This window comes from Dermacentor andersoni, chromosome 6 (assembly GCF_023375885.2).
Source record: "Dermacentor andersoni chromosome 6, qqDerAnde1_hic_scaffold, whole genome shotgun sequence".
In the NCBI taxonomy this organism is placed as follows: Eukaryota; Metazoa; Arthropoda; class Arachnida; order Ixodida; family Ixodidae; genus Dermacentor; species Dermacentor andersoni.
The window spans coordinates 49651913-49675364 of NC_092819.1; the positions used below are offsets into that span (position 1 = coordinate 49651913).

Here is a 23452-nt window from a genome sequence, read left to right on the forward strand (position 1 = left end):
TGTGGCCTCCCATAGGATGTATCTCTGTATGAAACAGTGTCAGCGGTGCCGCGTAAGCCTCACATATTTAAAAAAAAAAAGAAATAAAGAAGGAAGCAACCGAGTCAATGTCGTTAGAACGAAACGCTTGTACCACTCCGGGAGGAACGCGGTTGTGTACGTCCCGGAACTTTGTTGTAACTTTGTTGTATCTTTGTTGCGCCTTTGTTGTAACTTTATTGTAACTTTGTTGCGCCTTTGTTGTATCTTTGTTGTATCTTTGGTGTAGTTCTGTTGTATCTTTGCCTTCGGTGCGAGGGTGAGCTGAGAATGTTACACGCGGGTTTGGGCTCTGCTATTGACAGCTTCGCTCCGAATCCGACATTCGAAGCTGCGTGGGATATGGGCAGCAATCTCGGCCGTGTGAACGGTGTTACCGTGGGTTTATGTTGTTGTTATGTTTGTACGGGCCCCAACGTTTCCCGCTGCGCATCTATATATAAGCGAACGAAGCGGCGTACATAGGGAACTGCGCGGTCGTATGTATGACATTACAGGCGAACTCGGCGAACGAGGACCGCGCGCTTTTGCGAACGAATTGAAGTCGGGGGCGTTGTTTCTCCGTCGCGCCTGCCGCGAATCGGTTGCGCACAGTGAAGACTGTCTCCGTGTAAGAGAGAGAGAGAGAGAGAGAAAATGAATTGCGTAGATCCAACACGCATGTTTGAGTATATGTGAAGCGTACCTTGGAGTTAAGCTTTTAAATAAATCATGTACAAGCATGCCGCGATGCGGAAAGATTCGTTTATTTTTTTCCTCTATATGGTAACGTGCGACCTCACGCAATGTTATTGTTTATCCACGAGGAAAGGTCGCGCAACTTTATCTTGGTGCAGTTTTTATGTTTATGCACTGCATAAAGTAAAGATACTTACAGTGAGACGGGCATTTTGCCTTTCCAAATAGGTAACTTATACATCCTACCTTAATGCCCCATTTAGTACATGTGTAAAGGAGTCCTAAGTGGGCGCTAATTAACCTGGAACGTTCCGCTTGAGTGTGTGTATATATATATAAAAGTATACGTGAAGCAACTATTTGTCGCCACCATATTTTAAAGGGTTGCCATTAGAAATCCTCATCATAATGGTCACCATCGTCATTAACCCGTACGCGTTATACCACAAGAACCCCGCTAATCGCTGTGCCTTCCTTCTGTCGTGCAGGTGAGCCGGTGGTATACCTACTACCGACAGAGGGCGCCGGAAACCACGATGCCTCGAGGCCCCGATCCACTCTGTTCCCGAGGTGAAGCAGCGACGCATCGACGGCGGGAGTAGCTGGCCGCCGTTTTCGTCGCATCTAGTTCGTCTTCAAAATCTGTGCCTTGGGCTCGTTTCGCGGTGTCGTCCACGCTCGTGCTCGTGCCGAAGCCTTCGAAGTGCCAACGTGTGGCGCGCAGCTGATGCGACGCCACCTGCCGCCTGGGGAACGAACGAGGAAGTAACGGCGTGTCTTACTCGGCCCGACGCCTTCGCCTGCCAACAAACCTGACGCCCCCGCCTGTACGTTCGAAACTGCGACTCGCACGCAACTCGACGGCCGGATTACTTGTGAAAAAGTGGCCGGTGCGACTAGTGGCGTAGACCTGTCTTTGTCTCTGTTTTTGGCTACGTGGGACGTTTTTTCTCCCCCCCCCCCATGATGCGATGATATGCAAATAGGAAAGCCCGCTGAACCTGTCTCCGAACGGCGCGCACGATACGACGTATAAGGAACGCACAGGGTATACGAACGCTCGTGAATGAAGATCATCTGCCGTTGCCGCTAAACCTGGCGGAAGAGCTGCGGCCGGCAAGCAACGCGATAAGTTTTACGCTTACATCGCACCCAAGAAGTCTCAACTGGAAGTTAAGAAGCGCGCAAGACTCGACGCTTATCTTTTAAAGCGGTGTTTCTGGATCGCTGTAAATCGTGATTCGTTGCTATTCCCTGTTATTTCCTGCTATTCGCTGCTATTTCTGTCCTCGAAGTTAGTTTATCGTCGTTATTGTTATTGTGGTGCTGTTGACCATAAGGTGGTGGTGCGTGTCGTGTGGAGTGCCTTCGACGTTCGCCCATAGGGTCTTCGCCTTGCAGTGGATACATTACCTTCGGATGTACCGTACTCTTTCCTGGCCCGCGACGTACTTCCTCATCTAAGGTGCGTGAATCAAAAGTGTGTTGCTGCTTTCGAAGTGTTCATTTCGCGAAAACGAGGAGCCTCTCCCGAAATCAGACATGGCGACCGTCTACTAGGAACCCCCAACCCCGACGGAGAAAACTTGGAACTTCTCTCGGAGCACGAAGAGGAACACCAGGCGTGCTATAGTGTGGTGTGGTAAGTGCTGTGAGCTGCCGCTTAGAGTCCGGAACTATAGTTTGGTGTGTGCGTGTGTGTGTTTCGTGTTCGCGCCCCTTCCTCCTTGTGGCGTCCACGTGCCAGCGTTGAAAGACCGTGCTGCCAGTCATCGGCGGAGGATCGATCGGCTCACCCGGATTGTAGAGCCGTATTAGCGGTGTGTTTCGTGGCCGCGCCTCGTCGCCTCAGGCCAGTGCCGAAGAACGCGCCCGAGAGGAGTCACCGGCCGGAAGAGGGTGGTTAGCGGAGGCGCTTTCATCTCGCGCGAGCTGGAAGAAGTCTGGAGTGTCGTCTGGGCGCCTGTGCCCCGTCCGGCTGCCTAGCGGGACCCTCGCTAGCGGCGTCGGCCGTCGTGCGCGTGGCGGTTGGGTGCGGCGCTCGCGTGGCTGCTTGTGGCGACGGCGGCGGCGGCTCGTGGGGCCCCCAGCGCGGGCGAGGCCCCGATGCGGACCGTAGGCCCGCCTGGGGCTCGTCTTCAGACTGCGGCGGTGGTGGTAGGGCGGGCGGAGGAGGAGGTGCCTGGCCGCGTCCCGCTCGGCTCCAGCAGCAGCCGAGGTCGGCGACCGGTGGTCGAGTGTTCATGACGGCTGCAGACGCCGGTGGGTCCGGCGGAAGGACGACGGGCGACGCGCCATTCGGAGCCAGCGCGGCGCGCGCCATGGATTTGGACTTGAGCAACCTGACGCTGGCCGAGCGCGACGCCATCATGCAGGTGCTGCAGCGGGACCAGGCGCTGCGCAAGATGGAGGAGCGACGAATACTGTGAGTAATGTTTTGCGCCGTGCGAACGAGCGATTGGTACGCGTGCGCGGCGTTTTGCGGGCGCGGAGTGGAGGCGTCACTCTCTCTTTTCTGTTTCAGAGTTAGATCGATTGCGCGCGGCAACGTCCACCAGTGATGCGGTCGTTAAGTTTATTTGGACAACATGAGAAAAAAACATGGTGGCCGACGAGTCTGACATAAAAAAAAGAAAGCAGGCGAACGCCTCGCAAAGTGTCAGTACATTTTGACGCAAGACAACTCGGCACTCAGAGGGCCCATGGTTCAATAATAAAAAAAATCAAATTATGGGGTTTATTTCTGTGCCAAAACCGCGATTTCATTATGAGCCACGCTCTAGTGTGGGAGTTGGGAATAATTTGTACCACCAAGGGTTCTTTAACGTGCACCTAAATCTAAGTAAACGCGTGCTTTCGCATTTTCGCATCGATATGCGGCCGCCGTGGCCGGTATTTGATCCCGCGACTTCGTGCTTAGCACCAAGCCCAACACCATAGTCACTAAGCAACCACGGCGGGTGTGTCCATGGTTACAAAAGAAAGAGAGAAATCATATGTATTGGTCAAATTGGTGCCGCAGAACCCGCGCATTACAAGATAAAATAAGGAATAATTAAAAAAAAGTACAAATAACTAAATAAACATTGTAATTTCAGGAGTACCGGCGTCAGTCGTAAACATTCGGACGCACAGACAGTGATGTCTGCCTGTCGCACGCGTACGTGTTCTGGGCCATGGGACGAAAGCATAAAGACGTGAAACTTAATTTGAAAAATAAGCAGATGAATGCGAGTTTGCCGTCCGGGCTTCTTCAAACAGCGCACTCTGACCGGGGAATTCAAAGCCCCTACCTTCGGCAGTCGCGGTCTCTAGCACTCTTAACAAGCGAAGCAAAAATGTGAGCGAAGGTAGTCATTGTTCGCCCGAATTTCGACAACGGACACTCAAGATAAAACTGAAAAGGGAGTTCGACTCGACGTTGAAGAATAAAAGTGAGATTGGGGGCTGTCGCCGAAGGCGCCGCCTAACGAGAATAATGAAATATCTCGTCGTGTCCCTGCGGCACATTTCCAGCTTTTTCAAATATGAAGGCTTTGTTTTTCTTCTTTTTTTTATGCGTGTCTTTTATATAAACGTGCTCCTTTTCTAAACTCAGCTTTGTATACGCGGTTTCGAGGGCCGGTGTTTGCGAAGCGAGCAGATTTGCCTCGTTGTAAGAACGGAAGACTGAAAGAATGGCGCTATGAATTAAGGTCATGTCTCCTTACTTAATCTGGCCGGATTCTGCGCTCTCGAGCACGCTTGAAAAGGGAGCGTTGGTCATGCGGTATATGTCCTTCGCACATTAATGACTATTCTTGTCCTTTGCCCTTTCGGAGTGTCGTGTTTTGTTCTATAATGAAGCAGCTTCGGCACTTTGACGTGTGCGAATGAAGATTTGCTTTGGCCCTTACAGCTTCGTTATACGCTTTTGACTGACAGAAACGTTTCTTAATTTGGGGTTGTTGTTGTAGCCACGTCGTTGATATATTGCGTGGCATTCACTGTAGCGATCAAAATATTTAGGACACAGTTTCTCGGAACATGTAGTTGCGCGGAAAATTGCTCAACGTCATCTTCGCGAGAAGTGAATGTGTCTCTCTGTTTTTTTTTTCTTTTCTATATTACCACGTTAATTTGCGACGTAAGCGTCGTTTACTTTCTGCTCGTCATAAGCGTAGTCGTATTTGACGTTTTCAAGCCTGTCGAACTCGCAATTCAGCCGTGTTAGTAGCTGGGGCGCTTTGGACATACCTTGCGTTTCCGTGTAAGGTTTGCCTTGTCATTTGTATAGGCGAGAACCACCAATATCTCAACAGCTTAAGCAACGGAAACGACTAGAACAGTGGCAGTTATTCGCTTGGTTGATAGCGTCAGAAAAAATGTCCGTCGATGCTTTCTAGCGCTTCTCGCTGTAGTCATTTCGGTATACAAACGCCATCAGCTCTCCATCAAAGCGTCCGCCCGCGCATTCATTGATACAAGCCAACCACATTCTGCGCTTTCTCACCCCTTCATCAACCATCGTGCTCCAGCTATTCTGCTTGTGATTACATTTTTTAGTGTTTCTCTTACTCAGTCTCCAGTGAATAACCAATACCACGAATGCGGCTCTTCTTTTGTGTCATGAGGTAACGGTTGACCGGGAAGCCGATCGCAGTTGCGGAAACGCGCGAGTTCCTTTCAGGAGCACTGTCTCGATAAATCGAAACTATCGTTGTCGAGGGAAAAAATTCACAGTTGTGGCTCCTCTTTCAGATCAGTAGATTTTAAAAAAAGAAAGAAAAAGAAACAGTTGGTCAGGTGATTGCAGCGTGACACCCCCACCCGCCCCGGAACGGCACACGATACAGCAAACACAACAGTCTATGTCGATATCGAAAAAAAAAAAAAGTGGGGTTGGGGTGGAGGGGAGAAGGTAATCGAAGCATCCCGGTTATGCTGTACACGCTGCAGTGAAAACAGTGCCGCCGTTATCGTTGCTTCTCTTTCTCATTCCCCCCCCCCCCCCCCCCCCTACACGTGCTTCTTCCTGGCAACATTGGATCGATAAGGGCGAGCGGGAGATAAGAGGACGAGGCTGAGCCAGCGAGCAAGTCCAGCGCAGCAGCCACAGGTCTCGTTCTCGGGCGCGGCTGCCCTCCGCAACCGTCGTAGGGCTGTGCTTCGCCCACCGGCCGCACCGTGCAAGACGAGAAGCCAGGGCCGGCAATTTCGAATAGTGCTCGGGGGCACCCTGCCTCTTCCACTTCTTCGTATTCACTCGCCCTTCTTTCGTCCTTTTGTGCGTGCGCGTGTGGGCTTATTTGCATGAGACCTGCCCGCGCCGACGACCCCTGGATCCCGTTTAGTGCGCGCGCCCTGGTGCAGGGCCGGAAGCTGACGGCGTTTCGTTTAACCTTCCTTTCGTTTTCTTGCCTGCGGGAAATAGCGTTGGCTGGCCGCAGGCCGCGATGGAAGCCGAAACCGAAAATGAAGCACCTGCTCGTCTTCGCACCTTTTATACTTCCATTTTTTTTTCTTGTTTCATATTTTTTCGTCGTTTTCCATTCCACGCGTCTTCTCTTGCATTCATCCGCGGGGCATTGTTACTCGCGGGCCTCGCACGAGTTTCGCTTCCGTACTGAAAGGGGAACGGACGTTGTCGGGTGTTTCCGTGCCGAGCGGCGGTACGCAAGGGAGGCTGTGCGTTTTATGTTTCTGCATTTGAGCGAGAGAAAGCGAGAGCGCGAACAATGAATGTGCAGTGAGATTGACAAGACGGCCAGCCGGCCGGTTGGTTGGTTACCCTTCACTGGGCAACGGGGACGAGGGATTGAACGAAAGAAATCGACAGCTATTGGAGAGAGAGAGAGAGAGAGAGAGAGAGAGAGAGAGAGAGAGCTCGCGTGCACGTGTAATACGCACTGTGTCTTTACAAGCCTCTTCTCAGGTCCGTCGATATTGAGAAAGTAGTCAGAGATAGAAGAAACGTTATTTTCCAACGGACAAGGTGATCTACCCACCCCCCGACACGCACGTCGTCAGAGCATCTTTCTAAGTTGATGGTATGGATGAGACAAAGCGCCCAAGATTGTTTCTTTATTATTATGCATACAACGCCCAAACAAATACACAAGAATTGTTTGGACCCATCGCCAGAAGGCTAATGTCGGGTTCAATACAAGGGTTGGCAGGCAAAAACAGTATCGTTTGACAAACTGTATATGATCGGAGATACTACTTATGATGGGAACAAAAGAGCAACTGTTCACACAGGCCAAGCAAGAATGTCTTAAATGAAGGTGCAAAATATGCGTCCTGTAGAGAGTAGACTGCCCGCTTGGTTCAGTACGCTACGAAGATGCTCACGTTCGATTCGTGCTTCTTTTCTTTTAAAATAAACTAAAATGGAATTGATGCGGGTTCAGTGGCCGAGAAAGCGCTCGCAGGTCTGCTCACTGTCAAGTGCTCGCATATGGTGAAGCATTCTAATTGGGAAGTAGTATGTGTGACCGAGAGAAATTACCGGGAACGAATGGGCTCGATTTTTGCTTATTTACAACCGCATGCAGCCAGGGAACGTGCAGTGGACGCTAACTGTTCTTTTAAATGAAATGTGGGAATAGAACAAGCATATCCTGTTAAGAATGGCGAGCTGCTAGGAAAAATTGCCACCCAATTACGACTGGGGGACAAGACGCGCATCCCCCACTCTCCGTCGCTGCAGCTAGGCTGCGTTCGAAGAAGCAGGCTTTGTGCTGAAAACCGCCTCCATCCACCAGCCCCATCGCCGTTGTGACGAAACGGGTTCGACGGACGAACTATTGTGCCCGAGGCCCCCAGCGCCGACCTGATTTGCTACGCGTGAGCAAGCCGCTGCGGGACAACGAGTTACCCAGAATGTCTCCGAGGTACCCGGAACGACTCCCCTCCGACGACGGCTCCAGACCTTGGAATGTGTGTGCCTTTGTGTGGGCGTAAACGATACTGCGGAACGGCGCCCCTCTGTCGTCGGCTCCAGACTTTCGCTGCCTTGTATCGCCGGAGGACCGAGTGTTTAAAAACGGCTGTTGGGCGGAGGCTCGACACACTTCTCTCGTGCAGTCAGGTTGGACTGACACACTTTCTCTTGAAGCAGTCATGTTGGACTGACACTCTTTTTCTTAAACAGTCATGTTAGACTGATTTAATTTCTGTAAATAAACCCATTTTCCTCGTTCTCGATGATAAGCAGTTCTTCTCTTCATCAACGTCCTCAGCGTGTTTAAGTTGGACGACGGCATGGGCCAGCTACCTTCGAATTCATGCCGGACTCCAATCTTGGCAACGGATCTCGAGCGATGGGATTGAGCCCCCAATCCTGACAATCCACAATGTGCACAATAGAGGCGATATCGGAAGAGACCACAGATGGTTTGAAGGAACGACATAAAACTTGGACTGAGAGAGAGAGAGAGCATCGAAAAAACTGGACCTTACGAAATATCTGGTAGTGTGACGTCAACGCCAATGCATTTCACCTCGCTAACGTGTACTCTCCGGCAATAACCAGTCCGCATCAGAACACGGGCTTAAGAATGCAATAGAAGTGCATATATATAACCGAGAAATATACCCATATAAGGCGGAAAAGACTACTGACTGCTTGGAGAAAACGAACTCCTAATCTGAACTCCGCAATTTATGTTTTAACCTGCCGAGGTAAAGTATTCCGGAACTTCGTTCTCATTGGAATAGCCAATTAGATTTAAAAATTTTCGCGTTCCGTGTTTTTAATGTTTTGCGTACGCAATACATAGAGGCTGGGATCGACATTCATCCGCGGCAAGCATTTAGTATACGTAGAGGGAGCCTGTAAATGTGGATGGCTGAGGACTACAAGGTGTATATATTATTCGGTAAGTGGCGTAATCAGACTTCAAGTGAACTAGCCTTCCTTTTCAGCGTTGCTTTCTGTATTAGTTTCTTTCTCAGTTTTTTTATTCATTTATTCATCTTAGCATTATCATGTATTGAACTATCTTTTGCTGCATAGCACAGATAGGTGGAGTAGCCCCGGGGCGGCTTGCACGAACATCTAATAACGAAAATAATAACGAATTTAACAGCGCGTTCTTAAATGTTCCGTAGAGAACGCCCGGTCCGCACAAGGGCGCGTTTCTAAATTCGTTATTATTTTCGTTATTAAACGTTCGTGCAAGCCGCCCCAGGTGTACTATTTAGCGCAATCTCTCCACAGCAACCCACGTACGACAGAACAGAGCAGAACTCTGAACCGATACTGATACAAAAGCTCCGTCCGCGCACGAAATTCTTCTCTCGAGTGACCTGCCCAAGATCCTCTCCTTTCGTGAATCACGAATCGATGCCCTGTTGTTTACATACGTCCACCGTACGCGCAATCGGCGTCAAAACTTTACGGAACGCGGGATCCGATGAAGGGTTGGAACTCTCGAGCAGCTTGCGGCCGCGGCTGGTAGAACCGTACGACTACAGGTTTGTCGCGTGTACTGTAGTACAGGCTCGAAATCCCAATAGCAGGCTTCGTGTCCTTGTTACTGAAATATTTGTGTTCTACTTTTTTTCTTTTGTCTCAAATCCAGCGGTCCGCGAAACTTTGGCGCCGACTGTGTATGTACGGTGTCCCTGTATACGTGGCCGGCTTGCCGCTCTAGCCGCAGGCCTGCAGTAGTCCATCTGCCCCATTTCTTGGGGTGCCCGCGTCTCATTGATGGCGCTTTGCCGGTTCGCTTCGCCTTTTTTTGAGTCGCTGTCCCTTCTTTTGTGTGGCAGAGCCCCATTCCGCGTTCCTCCGCATTACGAACTCGCTCTTCCCTTCTATTAGTGCGCCGGCGCTCACCGCGTAGCGGCCGCATCGCGTTGTCCGTACTTTTCTAGCTCGCTGAGATGAGCCATCTGTGAGCCGTGGGAAGAGCTGTATAAGCGAGCACCCGCTTGCCTACAAGGAAAAGCAAGGCACGGCACTGGAGGACGACAAAGAAAGAAAAAGAATGTGAGAGGGAGAGGGAGGGAGATGTATACGACCGCTGAGGCGTTTTGTGGAACGTTCTTTACTGTACTGTTCCCTTCCTTTTTTCGTTATTGTACCATCGTTCTCGCTTTCTGGCTTGCTCCATTCCTCTCCATTCCATCTTTCCCGGCCTGCTTGTTTCTTCGAGGCTTTCTTTGGTCTCTTTCTGCGGAAGAAGTCCTTCATCCGCGCGCCTCAGTAAAAGGAGTGCCTCTTCCGATTCCTCTGAGCGGCAGAAAAGAATTGCGTCCGGAGCTCCAGGTTCAGGGGGTTGGGGAGGGCGAGGGATAGTGGTCAAAAAGAGGAAACATGGAAGAAAAAGAGAAAGAGAGAGCGACAGTACGATGAAGAGGCGAACAGAAGGCGTCAAATAAATGAAGGAGGCGAGAGGAACACCGGCAACCCACCGAAACTCCCATAATTGGACGCCGCGAGGCACTGCAGCTACCTCTTAGTATTTCGGCGCTGGCTTCTTCGGTGTGTATGCTTTGTCGTCGGACTTCCTTCTTTTTTTGCCCCTTTCGATTCTCAGAGCTGCAGCACTTCAGAAGATATTCTCCTCTCCCTCTTTCTTTTTTGTCATTTTTGGTTCGCAGGCTTTGTTTGTTTTTCTCGCGGTTTCTGGTAGCGTGCGCGCATTGATAGAATGTGTTCGGCAAAAGTGTGATGCTGCCCCAGATACACAACTGGTCGAGCAAAGACGAGCTCCCTTTCAGTCGAGATGTTCTTGAGTGCTCGCAGTGTATACGGCAGCTTTATTTCGCAGCCGAGCGACGATCGCTGGTCGCCGCGCTGTATGTAGAACAGCCGCACTTAGTACAAATGGGAGGACACGAAGAATCTGGTTCGCTGTAAGCGTAGCAGAGAGAGGAGGAGGTGCTTAAGGGGGAAGCAATTGAAAATTGGACTCGTTCGCACGCACACTCGCACGTACGCAAGCAAACACAAACACACACGCATGTGCACATACACACGTCAACACAAATATACGCTCGCACACATACGCCACACGCAAACGTCACGCACTCCTCGGACATCACGGATACATGCAACGAAACACATACCAACCACATGCACATGCACTTACGAGCGCAAGTACACACACGCATGTGCACACAGGCACTGCACGCAAATAAAGGATAAATAATGGTAATTGGTTCCAGCAGGATCATGAGTAGCACTTTTGTTGTGTGCGACGCCGGGGCACCAGCACCGTCACGAGCGTTTGCCATTTCGTTGCAGCACTGCATGTGGTTTGCGAAGTGAATGAGAATCCCGGTGGAGCAGCTTTGCTCTGCCTTTTATGAATGAGTGAGTGTATAGTGTGCCTTGCCGTTGTGGCCAAGTGAAAACGCATTCTTGAACAAGACAATTCATTCATACTGCGATCGACAGAAGTCTCTTACGTACTCGATATCAAAAAAGAAAGACGAGACAACGAAAATGAAACAAAAGGGCATGTTGTACCGATTATATGCTAACGATGTCGTCGACGTTATTGATCGATTGCCCTGAAGGTATGCGCTCCGCTCATCGGCTCTCGTTACGAAGCTATATGGTAATTCCAGCACGAACCCTTTGGTCCAGCACAATGAGAGGGCGCGCTCGCCTCATTAGACTGCAGCGCCCGCCCGAGTTCGATACGTCGATACCGGCGCGGAAGTCGCCCGCCAACGATTGTTGACGTCCCGCCTTGTTAAAGTGACACTAAAGAGAGAAACACTAAAGCAGTCTAAACTGGTTAGTTGCTCCTCTGAAACCCTCTTCTCTGTATCCCTAAATGTTAGCGTCAATATTGGAGGAATGGGAAGTCGCCTTGTGGTACTACAGACGAAAGAGGAAAGCTCGCCCAATCGTTTCTTTTTTATTTCTCTCTTCTTTCTTCAATGACTGTGATAATAAAGGGATCCGAGAGCTTCGATATTATTGCGATAGGAGTTGCACGGACGCTTCGTCGTGTAAGTGACGTGTAGAAGACGTGTGAACGACATGTGTAAACGTCGTGCATTCACGTCGTCGGCGTAGCCGTTGTCGTGTTGACCCTCTGACGGCGCATGCGCGGCTAGCGCCCGGGCGGTCAGAGGGCCTCCAAAGATGCGAAATGCGTTTGGCTAAAAAAAACGAAAAGAAAAACGACGAAGCGACGTCGACGCACCGTCAACGCTATGCTCAATAATCACTTTGGTGGCGGAGCGATAGCATCGTTCTGCCTGCTACTGCAGGCATAAGCGCTGAGGGCGCTCGCTCGCTACAGACACACTATATTTAGCGTCCCACATATATAGTTAACGTTGTCTAATACCGGTGTCACACATACGCTTGTGAGCGCGATCGAGGCCGATCCGGATCGGATTTCTTGATTGCGATCGACAGTGGTCGCTTGTACACGGTCCAACGACCTGTATCGAGCTGTTATCGCCTGCTGATGTCGGTAACTCTCAGAACTGCCTAGTGACGTGGGTATACAAATTCATATTTGCAAAATGTGGCTAAACTTAGACTACATATCAATTTTACAGCTTGCTGTATATTGTCGGTAAATAGGTTTTTAAACGTTTTTTTTTTTTAGTTGAGCTGCCCTCACTTTTTGGTTTTAGCGTTTTCTGAATACGTCGCTAGAGGGCGCAGACATCAGCTTGCATGCGGTTGCATGTAAGAGGTCTGATTGCAATTCACGGATTGCGATTGTCCCGATACAGATCGCGATCGCAAATTACCGTGTAGCAGCACTCGATCGAGATCAAGCTCAATCCGGATCAGCCCCCGTCGCGATCAGAAGTGTACGTGTGACTGCGGCACGATACCTTAATGGGCGCTGACTATAGTGCCGATCGCTTCCCCTCAATCTCATCTCGCGCGCCACCGAAGTCCGACGCATGCAATGCCTCTGACGGCGCTCTTCATATCGCCAGCGTTGTGAAAGGTTTTGCAGCTGTCACGGCGGCGTCCCTTCTGCCCAGCAGGAGTGGCTTTGTGGGCACCATCGCGCCAACATGCCGCGTCCGCGCACACTTACAGAATCGTATGAGAACTTCAAGCTCATCGCTAAACCTTGCTATCGCTAGCAGTGCTTAGACCTTCGGGCCAAACTGCCGAATTTTTGAGGACAATCTCTTATTTGCTGAGCTCACGTGAATTTGGCGTATCTGGGATCTGGGCATCTTGTAACTACTTTCAAAAAAAGAAGAAGGTGGTTGGTTAGGTGACTTTATGTATAACATGAACTGTTATCTACGCACTCCTCTCCATACCGGGAAGACGTAGCAATAGTCTACAACTTAGGATATGATAAAAACGAGTGTAATTAGCCGTAAACACTCGGGGCTAATAGAGCGAGTACTAGTGGGCACTAAGTTGCACTCGCGCGGGGGTTATCCTGGTCATTCTCTCCAGCCCCAATCTTTTGCCGCGCGCTTTGGCGTTTGCGTGCTTTTGAAGACAAGACCTTTGCTGACTTGACACGGGTTTCGCGTATCTGGGATCAGCTATCTTGCAACAACTCCCAGAAAATAAAGAAGGGGAAATAAAACGATGATCGTAATTAACGACGCTAGAATTAATTATACGTCACGTTAGAGCACTTATGGTTAAATTCCGTGGTTATCAGCCGCAGACCTGCCCATTAATACATAAAAGTCTCGAAGAAAAGTTTGTCTGTCAGTGATCCTTTAGTATCTAGTAATTGTGTGTTAATTGTTGCATCATGTCTATCACTGTTGCCGCTTTGTCGCTTCGTTAAAGGAGCTTAAACCCTCGTCAAGGGAACTAGACCTAACTTTGTTGTTCGAACTCTTTCAATTTTTTTTGCGCTGTGCAGTAATGAAACATAAATTAATTTGCCAATTACAGACCTCTCCGAGGTAACATAATTATTCTACTGCAGTTACCGCCTGTGTATGCTATCTTTATATATAGGTTTTACAGCGACAGCTGTTTTGGATATAGTTCATCCAAGTTTCGCGGCCACATGCCGAAGCTGCCCGCACCTTCAATCACTATATTTCCTAGACCACACCGTCGTCGTCAATATTGTCGCAGCTGTCACTGTCCTAACGCTATGGCTGTCAATCAGTTCGTGCGGGCTGGTTGTCGGTGGTCTTCGGCGGCACTTAAAAGCTTTCTTTCGTGTGGCTTCTTGCAGTATTTCCCCTTCGTTAACAATACTTTTTTATATGTATGGCGACAGGAATTACGCAGACAATTGAGGCATGTTCGCGTCCTCGTTGTCACGGGTTCGACAGGTAACGCGCGGCCCACGCGTGGAGCGTCGACGGTCACGTGACTTGCCGAGTTCCGTAGGCGCGCCAAAGGGAGCGGCAGCGCGGAACGTTCGCATTGGGCGAAACGCGAGTGCTCCCCGCTGCCGGTGCTCGTCGCCAGGCCTGGTGGTAGTGGTAGAAACATTTTATTCAAGAGTTAATTTCATAGCTGTGACCGCGAGCGCGTGCGCGCCGTCATCGAATGAACTCTGTTCGCACGCCTGTCATCGGACGCGAGACATAACGCTTGTTTAGTTCGAAAGCGAATGGTCACTGCAACTCTATGCTGCTCCCCAAAAAACTAGGATCCCTATTTCGTGTGGTAGTCCAATATCTTGCTATCGCTGTCGATGCTTCACCCTTCAAGCGAAAACTGCCGCACTTTTTTTTCCGTCTCGCCGTGACGTAAAACAACAATGTTTAACAGCGATAACAGTGATAATAACAAGAAGAGGAAGAAGAAAGAAGCTTCTAGGTATGTTTTGGTACTTGGCATTTTACACGCCTCCGCTACCGCTATCGTTAAGCGCGCTAGCGCTAAGCACGCTGACGCCCGCGCATAGCCTGACAAATGTGTATAGGCGCGCTTTTACGTGAGAAACCTTTTAGACCGTCCGTTCTGCGTCGAAGTGCGGGGTCTGAGGGATATCGATTCTCTTCCGGCAAGAAAATACCAAAAAGGAAATAAAAAAATAAGAAAAAAAGAAAGACGGACGTGTGAGAATCGAAGGGATCGAGACCGCGTTCCTGACGTTCAACGCGCGTTCTTCTTATTTTTTCGATTTTATTTTTATTCTCGACCTTCAAAAACTTGAAAATGACTCGGAAGTGGCTGGTGAGTGTAATGAGGACGAGTGGAGGAGTGCCGCGTGTTGATCGATGAGGGCGCTTAGCTGCGGCCACGCGCAAGAGAGCGTTTTCCGACTGTCTTGCTTGTAGCCCCTTCTTTCGACTTTGATTGACGGGTTCGGAAATTGGCCAGCATGATTTTCCTCTCTCTCTCTCTCGTATGTATGTATGTATGTATGTATGTATGTATGTATGTATGTATGTATGTATGTATGTATGTATGTATGTATGTATGTATGTATGTGTGTGTGTGTGTGTGTGTATGTATGTATGTATGTATGTATGTATGTATGTATGTATGTATGTATGTATGTATGTATGTATGTATGTATGTATGTATGTATGTATGTATGTATGCGTGTGTGTGTGGGGGGGGGGTGGAATATAAATGATGAATAGGCGTGTGCCTGACATTTCAATCACCCGACGTAGCGCATCCGTATAGCACGTGAGCTAAGAGCCACTTCCCCTTGCCGACTGAAGTTTAGCTCAAATGTTTGCCCCTCGCGGATTGAAAGCGTTTATAACAACACGGACGACTAAGTATTTTCTTTTGATATATTTTAAGATGTACAGGCGTCTAGTTCGCTCGGGCTTCTTCTTTTGCGTCGTGTATCGCTATGTTCGAAACAAAGTATACGCGATGTTACGGACCTGTGGGAAAGTTCGAGGCGCCCGGTCGGGCACGGCACAATAAGCGACACTGTTTGAAACGGATTTGTACAGAACTAGGGCCAAAACACAGGGTCTGGCTTTTATCCTATAGCATGATGAATAAACAAGGTGGTGCTAGCAGCGAAGGCCTGCTGCAGTATATAGTGTGTAAATTCTTAACACACGGCAGAGAAGGTTCAACTGCTGTTTGACGCCTTTGTGTTGTACGTTTCAGATATCGAGCCACATAATGCTCTCACTGCTTCGTAGCTATCTATTCTACATCAGAAATAAGAATAAGCTGACGAAAATAAGACATCGCTGCGAAAACGTTGGTATCAACAGATAACGCTACTCCACTCTATCACGCAAACCCGGGATGAGGACCATATAGTCTTCAATGTTTCAAGCACGAGCCAGCCTTTCATACTTAAATGGATGGAAGGTCCAAGCAGGAATCTCCATTCGATCACGACAGCCTCGTCCCCCGTGTAGGACAGCAAATGGGATTACCTCTTCTGGTTGGCTCACCATGCTTGTCTCGCATTCTTTCGTGTCCTTCCCTCTCTCGCTCTTCTTTTTTTTTTTTTTTCTGTCGCTCCTCGTTCGCAAATAGTTCGAGATCCAGTAGGAAGCTGTTGCGCACGCAATGCGCCTATTGATTCAAAAAGAAAAAAGAAGCGTATTTTTCAGAAGCTGGACGCGTTTCAGCCGTGGTTAAACGCACGCGGGTTGCTCGCTTGTACCAGTCCTGCTACTGCGCTTCCAAATCGGGTTGACACTCTGCGCGGGTTATTTATCTGACGCACAAGCAGCCATCAACGAAATGCACCATCGCTTGGGTGCGTCGACGTTCTCATTTGTTGAACATACTCGGCGAGGCGTGTCGGCCGAGAAAAAGAAAGACAGACAGAATTAGCGAAGGTAATGCTGTTCAGTTGTTTGTTTGTACTGCTTTCGTGGAACCATTTTTCCTTCTTTCTTGTTCTTTTTTCTTTTGTCCCCGAGAGAGTGTCGCCTTATACGATAGCTCGTTTTGTTGTCTGTAGAATAACGAGACAGTCAACAGACCCGCAGAAAAAGAAAAAAAAAAGACACGTCTTTTTTTTTTCGTTCCGTTTCAATGAGTATGCTCATATCGCCGTGCAATATCACTATCGTAATCATCATCACTCGTGATCACCACCACGACTGCTGTGGTCGTGGTCGGGCTGTGTCAGGGAACTGAATCCGTAATCAACTAGCTCAATTCAACGCACTTCTATAAGGTACCTGTTTGAAAGGAGCCTCTCTGATACGTACAACACAGCGCGTACGCCACACTTCGCCAAATTGACGCGGCGACGACGACACTCACTGTACGCGCGAAATGCGCCCCCCTCCCCCCTTCCCCCATGTGGTTTCCGGCTTGTTGTTTTAGCCCGCGTCGCGAGTGCCTCGGATTTCCCTCTTTCGAGAGCAACGTCGCTGCGCGCCCGTTTCCATCGCTCGACGAGCCTGCCCGTCTTCGCCTGCCGGTGTGTGTGTGCACTGCGGTCGTGCGGACCGAGGAGAGCGCGCATGCATTATGCATGGCCCCGGGGCGACGGAAAAAGGGGGGAGTGGGTGGGGGGAGCGGCCTATGTGGCGGGCCCGAAACGAAGATGGCGCATCGGCGTCGATTATTCATGGAGAATCCGCGCTTTATTTACCCTTCCTTCCCCACTTTACTTGCGCTGTAACAATCAGGGGGGGGCGGGCGGGGGGGGGGGGGGGGGGGGCGCCAGCGGCCGAGCTTCCAACGGCGTCAAGGCGCGCGCTTAGAAGGTGCAGATTGCCGACTTTCCGCGCACTGTAGCTATATACTCGGCCAAATTAAAAGTGTTACTTGAAGCGTCACTATAATGTTACATTGTATTGACAATTACATTGTTATGTTGTTGCAAATTTATCTGTCTAGACAAACTGCATGCGTAAGTGTATAGTATAACGCATTCTGTTCACGAGGCTGGAAGTCGTCGGCGTCGCAATCGCGAGCCGTCGTCATCTCCCGTTTAACGTGCCAATAAAAGAGAGCAGGGCGCGGTCGTGATAATACCCAAAGACCAGCACGGCCACGAGTATTTTCGCACCTTTCATGGAGTAGTATGTAGCACGTAAAAAAAAAAAATGCAGCTGCGCAAAACTGCATCGAAGCAAACATAGGAGGGCTTTAGGTTAGAGGATGCAAGCCGCTTGCGTACGCTAGAACTGATGGTGACGGTACTGCGCATGCGCAGACCCCTACGTATGTGTCTGCGCATGCTCAGTACCGTCGCCCCTATTTCTTGCTTACGCAAGCCGCTTGCTTCCCCTAACCTAAAACTCTTCATTATTAACGTATACCACATGCTATACAACGTAACGACTGTTACAGCTATACTATGGTTGTTGCTAGACCTTGTACAGTGCAACGAATAACAGAAAGACCGCGCGCGCGCGGTGCGTGGAAGCGACTGCAGCATTAGTTAATCATTCCTTATCGACTTACTCGTGGCAGTCTTTCCACGGTTGCGACACTTTTGACCGTCAGTTCTCGTCCGTCGACATTGTTGCCCGTTTGTTATACTCGTTTGCGTGCGGTGTGTTAATGACGACAGAGGATTAAGCCTCTAGCTTTCGTCACGTGACTGTGCGCGAGGTTGTGGAGAAAGGTGTACTGTAAGTACACGTACCGCTCACATCTTCCTGGTGCTGTAAATGAACGCCTGCAAACGGAGTGGAAGTGTTGTTAAGCGTTGAGTTAACACGAAGCGAAGGGGCGTCACTTTGTGGGAGCCTTTGATGTAAGAGGAGAGGGCGTGCATATCCTCGTGCGACCACTTGTATGTTACGTTAGGCTCAGCGTTGGTCTAAATCGTTTCTTTGTTTTAACTGGGAAAGCACGCAGATGTTTCTTTCTGCCCCCGCCCCACCCCCTTTTGTCGGTTTTTCAATGTTGATTTATCAGAGGGCTCACGTATGGCGATTGGCGCGCAGCTACGAGCCTGCATTAGTGATTCGAAAATATCGAATCACTATCTAACGATTAACAGTTTTCTCATTATCAAACTACAGATAGTACAAAAGCTATCCATAATGTGAACTCGTGCGACATTAAACTTAGCGACGTTTCTCTGTACCAACTTGCATGAACTGAGTGTAACTGGTGTTCAGCTATCGCCAGATTTCTGTCGATTTCGTTAGGAAAAACTTTAGATCGAACTATCAATAGCAAACTTTCGCCATGCTACTGATGGTATGTTAGCTAAAATTTTTGTTACACTATCGATAGTTTCATAACGAAAATATCCTCACACTGTCGACGGTGCTATCCATATTAATATGACGACTGGGCAAGTCGTCTGATGCCCACGTGGGTTCGTATTTCGTTAGTCATTTTCATGCTGAAAATCTCTACTCGAGAATTGTTTAAGGTCTCATTATATTTGTATTCTGCTATCTCGAATGCACGTGCTCTTAATTCCTTCACAACCACATCGCCGTGTGCCTTTGCTCGACAACTTCTAGAAGGCTTTATTATTCTGTGTATATTGGACGCAACGACACGGTTGAGCAGTCATACACAGCACGCTTCAGCGTCAGCAAAATTTGTAAGCCAGATATTCACTGAAAACATTAAAGTCGTGTTATGTTTTTCCTTTGCTTTTTTTTGTTGTGAAGTGCAATATTATCCACAGAGAAAAGACCCGGGAAACGCTATCTGGCGAAGTGCTTCCATCGATCTCAACAGAATAATGGGACGAAAATTAAAAAAAAAAAATCCAGAAAAGGTACGCCAAAATTTGGAAATGTAAGAAATCCTGGAATACCGAGCCCTACATACTATAATGCAGGTTGCCTTCGTGAAATCCTTTTCAAGGTGAACTCAATAGTGACTGCATAGAATATTTATCCCGGATGTGTAATCGGATGCGTGTATAGCTGTATCTAAGTGCTTTAAGCCTTTTTTTTTTTTCTGTCAGGTTTCCTGAAAATTGACACTAGTATTTTTTTTTTTATCCCGACCTTTGTTTTCTGTCATGTTTTCTGAAAATCGACACTAGTCTATATTTCTTTTTTTTACCCTGACCCTTGTGTCGTCACAGAGGATGAAAAGCACTCGTTAAGAGGAAGCATTAGCTCGGGCCCAACTCCGACGCGGTCTATACAAATACATGTAATATGCAAAAACGTTTTTCTGAGATAACCTCTGGACCGATTTTAATGAAATTTGTTGCATTTGAGAGAGAAAGTTAAATTCTAGTGACTGCTGGAAGCGGAATTTCGATTTAGGTTGTTAATATTGTTTAAAAGATTTTCAAAAATTCGGAAGTTTAATTCATAGCTCTGCATCAAGATCAGATATCGCGGTTTTGTAAACGGCATCCATTAGATCATTCAAAGCGGACAAATTGGATACTTAATTTCATATCTTAGATGCATTTGTTAAGTTGTTTACAAGGATTGTGAAAAAGCTCTATTTCCATATTGCTAAATTTTTTTAGATTCATCTGTATCACATAAATTTTGTCCGCTTTAGATGTACTACCAGATGCAACTCACAGAATTGTGATAGCGTTTTTCATTGCTGAGTTAGAGTTGTAAGCATTATAGTTTCGTTTTCTGAAAATTTTCAATTTTTTTCTCAATTTTTTATCAAATAATTGAAAACCTAAATAAAAAATTTGCAACCAACAGTCACTAGATTTCAAGTTTTTCTTTTAAACGCAGCAAACCTCATCAACTTTGGCGCTGTAAGAGTTTGGAGCGGTCGTAGTCGTTGGGAGGACCTTGGGGCGACAGGACTTAGGCGAGCAGGGTTTATTTGCAGGATTTACATTTAAAACAAGACATACATCGACAGTCTAGCGTGACTCCCAAATGGCGCCCGCAAGACTAACATACAGCAAACAGCTTACGAGCACACAGCTCACTAGTACATTTCGAGCATGACAACGAGCACACAGCTCACTACGACGAGCACGACAACGAGCACGCACTAGCAGCCAAAAACCGCTGCTTATAAGCACTTGTCCCCCCCCCCCCCCCTTGTTTCCAAGCGAACGGGAACGTTCGTCCAGTCATCGTTCGACGTCACCGTTCGACGTCACCGAAGATGACCCGCCCTTTTGGAGGAGGCGGGCTCACATACTCGTGTTGCACACACACATAGGTGTAAAGGTCCGGAGCCGACGTCAGGGGGGCTTCGTAGAACTCTGCTCCGTCAAGGGTGGCGCTGGCGGGTAGCACATTCCTGAGCTGACCCCGCGCCACGTGGCTGCCGGTTATTCGCAGTTCTCTGAAGTGCGCCCCGTCCGGTTGGTTGGGAACACGTGCAGCGGGCTGAAATAGCTGGCACGTTGTCACCCCGTACGGCCATTCCTAACAGCGCAGTGGTTGCTGAGAAAAACGAGTTTTCCTTTTCCATGTATTTAGATAGGAGCACCCGACCTAACGCTTCCTCTTAAGTGCGTTTCGACCACCGCAACCTGACGGGAAAGTTCAGCGTCGTAACAGCTTCAGAGCGAGAGAAAACACTATATACTCGCATACAGGGGCGCGCGAACTGACACACGCACAAACACCCAAGAAAGGATCCCCCCTACCCCTTTTTTTTTTCACACAAGTGCGTGCGCGAATGTGCGTGTGTTTTCTTGCGCTCTAAAGCTGTATCCAATGTCCGTTGCCAAATAGCCCAGTTACAACTTCTTCTGGACATGGAAACCTGGGATGCAGCGTCAACATGCGAATTTTGCCGCGCAATGTTACAACTTTATTCTCTTGTCTTTAGGCCAAGAAAGCCGCTGTATTCGGGTCAGAGGAGGACTTAAGACCGTTCACCGAGTCAAAGATACTCGGACCGTGGCCACACCCATCACTGGCACGAAAAGCGAATCGTGCATTAGTGCAATACTTGAAGTGCACCGGCTTAAGAGACCGTTTATAGTGTCCCTGTGCATTGTAAAGATTGGGGGGCTTAATCCCACCGCTCGTAACCAGTTGTTAAGATTGGAGTCGGGCATGAATTAGGTGGTAGCTAGCCCATGCTGTCGTCCAACTTATTCACGCTGAAGACGTTGTTGAAGGGAAGGACTGCTTCTAATCGAGAACGAGGAATATGGGTTTATTTACAGTACCTACATAAGGACGTTGCAGTTCATCAGTCTAGCATGACTGCGAGAGAAAGTACACTGAGCAGCCGCACAACAGCGGTTTATAAACACTCGGACCTCCCTCGATCCCAAGGTGAGGGAAACGTTCGACCAGGCACCGTAGACGAGGGCTTACACACACACCTCTTTGCGCGAGGTTCACGGTCCCCAACCGACGTCAGACGGCCTTCGCAGAACTCGGAGCTGACGCCAGGAACGGCACATCCGATTCCCCGAGCTGACCCCGCAGCGCGGCCGCCGGTTGTCCATTGTCTTGCGTCTTGAATGGCGCGCGGGAAGTGGCCTCTGGAGACGTTCCCTCGGCAACTCCCCCGCTCATAGCAGATCAGGTCGGCGGTGGCGGGTTCAGTAACAATAGATGGTCCGCCGATCGCGTTTAGTCACAGCGGCGCCGAGGCTAGGACGTAACGATGACTTTCCAAGAAAAGTTGACGCCGCTGTCGCAACTGGCTGGCAAAACTGGCACCTCAGCGGGCCGTTCTTAACAGCATAGCGTCCCGCCCACACGCACTCAGTGCTCACTTTCTCCCCTTTTCCTCTTCATATTCCCCTTTCCCCCATCCCCAGTGTAGGGTTGCAAACCGGATACTCTTCTGGTTGACCTCCCTGCCTTTCCTGTCCTTGCTTTGTCTCTCTCTCTCTCTCTCTCTCTGTGGTCAAACTTCAGTTAGGCTACTTATTCGCAGCGTTTTCAATGTCTTGCAAGCGTTTTGTAAGTAAACAAATGGCGGACCGTTTAATCTGCAATCGACATCGTATAGCGGACTCGTTTGATAACCCTTTCTATTTCTTTATACTTCTTGTAGAAAAAGAAGTTGACTAATGAAGGTGCCCCGCTCGGGGATGAAAAAAAAAGTAAGAAAGAAGACGACGACGACTAGGTTGGGAGAACTGGCTCTTCTGTGTTTGTGTCATTCGCACTTACAGGAGCCGTGCCTTCAACACGGCTCCTGTAGCTGCTAGTGACGTTTTAGGCCGTCTACCGCGGTGCAGTATACTTCATACACCCGCGCGGCAATGCCGAAGAAATAAAAGAACGCGCTGGTTCTCAGCGCCTTAACGCCACCCAACACGATAACATCAAAATCAAAAGAGCAATCGGACGGAATGGCCCTGAATTGCTCTTTCCGTCCTCCTGTTGCGCGCACAAAGAACCGCTGTATAAGGCCAAGTTCACACACCTTTGGAGCTTCGCCCACGGAGCCGCACAGTCTCTCTCTCTCTCTTTCTCTCTACATATGTATATATTATCGTGCCGTGAGAGGCTTTTCAGTCTTTAGAAGACGTAGCGCGCTGTCATCCTGCTCGCCGTTTATACCGTCATTCTACCGTCTTCGTTTTTTTAAATTTTTTTTTGTGCTCCCGTAACCACCGCACACACGCACGCACGCAAGAGTGGGTTGGCCCCATCTGGGCCACCATACGGCGATGCGCTTACAGCCTGCTGGCGTAGTCCATCATTTCTTTTCCGAAAGGTTTCCGGACTATGCGCGCTGTACAAAGCGCGCGTAGTTGTTCGACAGCGAGTCAATACACCGCACGGACCCCGCCCCACGCTATTCTCTGCCACATAAGCGCGCGCGACTCGCGATTGCTCTACATACCCAGTCCCGCCAATTCCGTGCAGTGCTAAAGAAAGGTACAGCCCGCGTCAATAAGCTATGGTGAGCGGCACCTGAGGAAAAAAAAATGCAATATTTTTGTGTCGTGGGGACGCGCAGCCGGTTACTGAGATTCCCAATCTGTACTAGCACTAACTTTAACTATTGTTTTGTACGGTTTTATCGGCCATGGGCATGGCCGGT

At 49.1% G+C, this 23452-nt stretch overlaps 1 protein-coding gene across 3 annotated transcripts in view; it reads left to right on the plus strand.

Moving 5' to 3' along the window:
- Positions 1-23452, plus strand: part of LOC126522943 (uncharacterized) — a 538767-nt gene that overhangs the window by 136832 nt on the left and 378483 nt on the right. For all 3 annotated transcript variants that reach the window (XM_055066617.1, XM_055066618.1, XM_055066619.1), the window contains exon 2: positions 1206-3142. In XM_055066617.1, the coding sequence (XP_054922592.1) occupies positions 2961-3142 (182 nt within the window). In that variant the 5' untranslated portion in view covers positions 1206-2960. The remainder of the gene's footprint in view (positions 1-1205; positions 3143-23452) is intronic.